A 4,762-nucleotide genomic window follows, 5' to 3' on the forward strand; every position below is an offset into this window, starting at 1 on the left:
GGTCACGGACATGGGGGTCCCATCTGTCCCCAAAAAGTGACACCAAAATCCCCTTGGCCCTGGGGACAAGCACATGGGGACATGGATGCTGGGTCCCTCGGCCGTGGGGTCATGGACATGGGGGACATGGGGGTCCCATCTGTACCCAAAAAGTGACACCAAAATCCGCTTGGTGTTAGGGACAAGGACATGGGGACGTGGACACTGGGTTCTCTTGGCTGTGGGGTCGTGGTCATGGGGGTCATGAACAGGGGGGTCCCTTCTGTCCCCCAAAAGTGACACCAAGGTCCCCATGGCGTTGGGGACATGGACACTGGGTCCCTCAGCCATGAGGTCATGGACATGGGGGATATGGACATGGGGGATATGGACATGGGGGTCCCTTCTGTCCCCAAAAGTGACACCAAAATCCGCTTGGTGTTGGGGACAAGGACATGAGGACGTGGACACTGGGTCCTCTTGGCCATGGGGTTCATGGATGTGGGGGGTCCCTTCTGTCCCCCAAAGGTGACACCAAAATCCCCTTGGGATTGGGGACAAGGACACTGGGTCCCTCGGCAATGGGGGTCCCATATGTGCCCAAAAAGTGACACCAAAATCCCCTTGGTGTTGGGGACGAGGACATGGGGACATGGACGCTGGGTCCTCTTGGCCATGGGGTCATGGTCGTGGGACACATGGACACGGGGGTCCCTTCTGTCCCCATAGGTGACACCGAGGTCCCCATGGCATTGGGGACAAGGACACTGGGTCCCTTGACAACGGGGGTCCCGTCTGATGGGGACCTGATCTGGGCCAAATAAAAGGGAACTTGAGACAGCAGAAAACTAAGAAAGCAGGCGGGGGGGGCTCCATGGGGCTCTGCTATGGGGCTGGGGGCTCCGTGGGGCTCGTCTGTGGGGCTGAGGGCTCCATGGGGCTCCGTATGGGGCTGCGGTTCCCTAGGGCTCCACTATGGGGCTGGGGTTCCATGGGGCTCCTCTGTGGGGCTGGGGGCTCCGTGGGGCTCCACTATGGGGCTGGGGGCTCCATGCGGCTCTGCTGTGGGGCTGAGGGCTCCATGGGGCTCCGCTATGGGACTGGGGTTCCATGGGACTCCGCTATGGGGCTGGGGGCTCCATGGGTCTCCGTATGGGGCTGGGGTTCCATGGAGCTCCGCTGTGGGGCTGAGGTTCCATGGGACTCCGCTGTGGGGCTAGGGGCTCCGTGGGGCTCTGTATGGGTCTGGAGGCTCCATGGGGCTGGGGTTCCATGGCACTGCGCTATGGGGCTGGGGGCTCCATGGGGCTCCGCTGTGGGGCTGGGGTTCCATGGAGCTGGGGTTCCATGGCGCTCTGCTGTGGGGCTGGAGGCTCCATGGGGCTCCGTATGGGGCTGGGGTTCCCTAGTGCTCCGTATGGGGCTGGGGACTCTGTGGGGCTCCTCTGTGGGGCTGGGGGCTCTGAGCGGCTCCGTATGGGGCTGGGGTTCCATGGGACTCCGCTATGGGGCTGGGGGCTCCATGGGGCTCTGCTGTGGAGCTGGGGGCTCCGTGGGGCTCCACTGTGGGGCTGAGGGCTCCATGGGGCTCCACTATGGGGCTGGGGTTCCATGGGGCTGGCGGTCCATGGGGCTCCACTATGGGGCTGGGGTTCCATGGGGCTCCGTATGGGGCTGGGGGCTCCGTGGGGCTGGGGTTCCATGGCACTCCACTATGGGGCTGGGGACTCTCTGGGGCTCGTCTGTGGGGCTGGGGGCTCCGTGGGGCTCCGCTATGGGGCTGGGGTTCCATGGGGCTCGTCTGTGGGGCTGGGGGCTCCATGGGGCTCTGCTATGGGGCTAGGGTTCCATGGGGCTCCTCTGTGGGGCTGGGGCTCCGCTGTGGGGCTGTGGGCTCCCAGATGGTGTTGTAACGGGGTGACGAGAGACGAGCGCTGGGTGAGGACGGTGCGGACAGGGGGTGTCACGGGGTGAGCACGGCGAGAAACTGGGAGGAGCCCGGAGTCAGCATCGCAGCGAGCTCTTCTGGAGAAGGGGACGGAGCAGGCGCGGCAGCGGCAGCAGGGAACACGGCGGCAGGAGGGAGCGCGGTGCCGGCCCGACCGAGCCCAAGCTCGGGGCCGGGGCGTGCGGGCTGCGCCGGTGGAGCAGCGGCGTGGGGCAGCTGCTCGTCGCGCATCCCTGTGGGGAAAGGGGACGGAAATGAGGGCCGTGCTGGGCTCGGGGCCGCTCCGAACGGAGTTCTGGGGCCGGGGGAGTCGGGCGTTACCTGGGCGGGTTGGATTGCGGCGGCCTGAAACGGAGCGAGGGCCAGCACCGCCAGCACCTGGTAGGTCCAGTCCCCGTTCTGGATCACGGCCGTGGACACCACGCGCTCCGTCTCCTCGCACCCGTTCCGGAACCACTTCACCCGGATCTCGGGCGGGTAGAAGCCCGTCACGTCTGTCCCGCTCCAATTTACAGCAGGGAGAAGGGCTTCTTTTAATACACGTATACCCGACGGCGAGGTTAAGACGCAACGGGTGGAACGTTAGCCCCACCACTTTACTACAAACCCCAGTAGCTTAGGGAGATGGCGGACGATAGAGAAGAGATAAAAAAGCGAGGAGTCTTTGGAGAAATCAAGAGAGAGGGTCACCACCAGGGATCCAGCGTCGTTTGTGGATCTTCTTGGGTGACGGGTCAGCAAGGCTTGTTGCTCAGATGCCAACCACTTTGGTTGAAGAACCCCTTTGGTCGACAACCCCTTTGGTCAACGACCCCTTTGGTCGATGACCCCTTTGGTCGATGACCCCTTTGGTCAATGACCCCTTTGGTTGATGACCCCTTTGGTCAATGACCCCCTTGGTTGATGACCCCTTTGGATGATGACCCCTTTGGTCAACAAACCCTTTGGTCAATGACCCCTTTGGTCAACGACCCCTTTGGTCAACGACCCCTTTCGTCGATGACCCCCTTGGTTGATGACCCCTTTGGTCGATGACCCCTTTGGTTGATGACCCCTTTGGTTGATGACCCCTTTGTTTGATGACCCCTTTGGTCGATGACCCCTTTGGTTGATGACCCCTTTGGTNGATGACCCCTTTGGTCGATGACCCCTTTGGTTGATGACCCCTTTGGTCGATGACCCCTTTGTTTGATGACCCCTTTGGTCGATGACCCCTTTGGTCGATGACCCCCTTGGTTGATGACCCCTTTGTTTGATGACCCCTTTGGTTGATGACCCCTTATGGTCGATGACCCCTTTGGTCAATGACCCCCTTGGTTGATGACCCCTTTGGTCAACAACCCCTTTGGTCAACCACCCCTTTGTTTGATGACCCCTTTGTTTGATGACCCCTTTGGTTGATGACCCCTTTGGTTGATGACCCCTTTGGTCGATGACCCCTTTGGTCAACAACCACCTCCGTCAGCAGCACGACCTTCTTTCTAAGTCCAAACTGGTGGAGCCCGCTCTCGTTGGAGTGACAGCGGTCGAGTCCGCTCTCTCTGGAGCGGCGGCTTCCAGCTTTGGGATCCCAGCAGAAAACCCATCTTCGGGGCCTGGCCAGCAGAGCAGAGGGAGCAGGGAGCTGCCCACCCGCATCGTGGTTTTTCCGCAGGATGCGATGGCAGCATTGCCCGCTCTCCCATACCAAGCTGGTGCCACTTGCTCACAGCCCAGATCTTGCACCAGTAGACACTGCTGAGCACTCTGTTCCTGGGGCACACAGCCCTGAAGGAAACGCTTCCCAACGCTCACACCGTGATGCTGATCGACGGCGACACTCACTATTTGCCTCCTTGGTAAGTCAGCTAGAGTCTGATCACAAAGCATGCCTCAGAAAGCATAGAGCCAAAAGAAAAGAAGGCTTCAGACAACGCAGCACGCCAGCCGGTCGGGGGAGAGAGGAGAGGGGAGAGCGCCGGGGCCGGGCTGCGGGCGCGCGGTGCCAGCCCATTCGGGCCGAGCGGTGCCGCCAGCTCCGGGCACGCGTGAACTCACCTCTCCTGTGCAGCGTCCAAGGGGCCACGGTCTCGTAGTTGTAGGCGCAGAGCATTTCCGCCGCGGCCCTGTTCTTCTCCAGCACGTCGGGCTGGCTGGTGAAGAGTTTGGCGGAGCTCTCTCCCAGGGCCGTGTCGGCCACGAAGAGCCCGACGTCGCTGTCGAAGTGCACGTACTGCTGCCGGTTGTAGACGTGCCTCGCCACAAACCTCACCCGCTCGGTGCCGTTGAGGAAGTGGCACTCGACGGCGGCGCTCCACTGGAAAAACGCTGCGGGGAGAGGGCGCTGTCAGGGAGCTCACCCGCCCCTCCCCGGCCCCCGACCCCTCCCCATCGTCGCTCCGGCCCGGCTCCCCCGCGCCCACCCCGGGCCGCGCCCGGGGCCGGGAAGGGCAGCGGGAGAACCGGGACGGACCGAGCGCCGTCCCCGCACCGCGGCTCCCAGCTCACCCGAGGGCCGCGTGCCGGCATCCAGCCCCGCTCCCAGCGCCACCAGTGCCGCCAGCACGGCCCCGGCCGCCGGGACGCGGCCGCTCCCCATGGCTGCCGGCGGAGGACGAGGAAGGGCGCCCGCAGCCCGGTGCCGCGGAGCAGGGAGCGCCCGGGCCGGGCGGCATCACCCGTCACCAGGCAGATCTCCGTCCCGCGCGGCATCCGTCCGTCCGTCCGCTCTGGGGACGCTCCGTGCCGCTGCTCTGCCGGGAACGGCCGCGTCACTCGCAGGGCTCCGCCCGCTGCCCGAGCCCCACCGCTGTCCCCACGCTCCCTCCGCGCCGTCGCCGTGCTCAGCCGCCGGGC

General features: G+C 64.1%; 1 protein-coding gene across 1 annotated transcript; it reads right to left on the bottom strand.

The window, feature by feature from the left end:
- Positions 1-1,865: 1,865 nt before the first annotated feature.
- Positions 1,866-4,756, bottom strand: LOC110391594 (class II histocompatibility antigen, B-L beta chain-like). Its single transcript, XM_021383535.1, is given in 5 exon segments — positions 1,866-2,160; positions 2,249-2,412; positions 3,965-4,234; positions 4,415-4,545; positions 4,547-4,756. Coding segments are annotated over 5 exon segments (777 nt in total). The 5' UTR covers positions 4,582-4,756; the 3' UTR covers positions 1,866-1,983.
- Positions 4,757-4,762: the final 6 nt, after the last annotated feature.

The sequence above is a fragment of the Numida meleagris genome, unplaced genomic scaffold, assembly GCF_002078875.1.
Source record: "Numida meleagris isolate 19003 breed g44 Domestic line unplaced genomic scaffold, NumMel1.0 unplaced_Scaffold412, whole genome shotgun sequence".
Taxonomy (NCBI): domain Eukaryota; kingdom Metazoa; phylum Chordata; class Aves; order Galliformes; family Numididae; genus Numida; species Numida meleagris.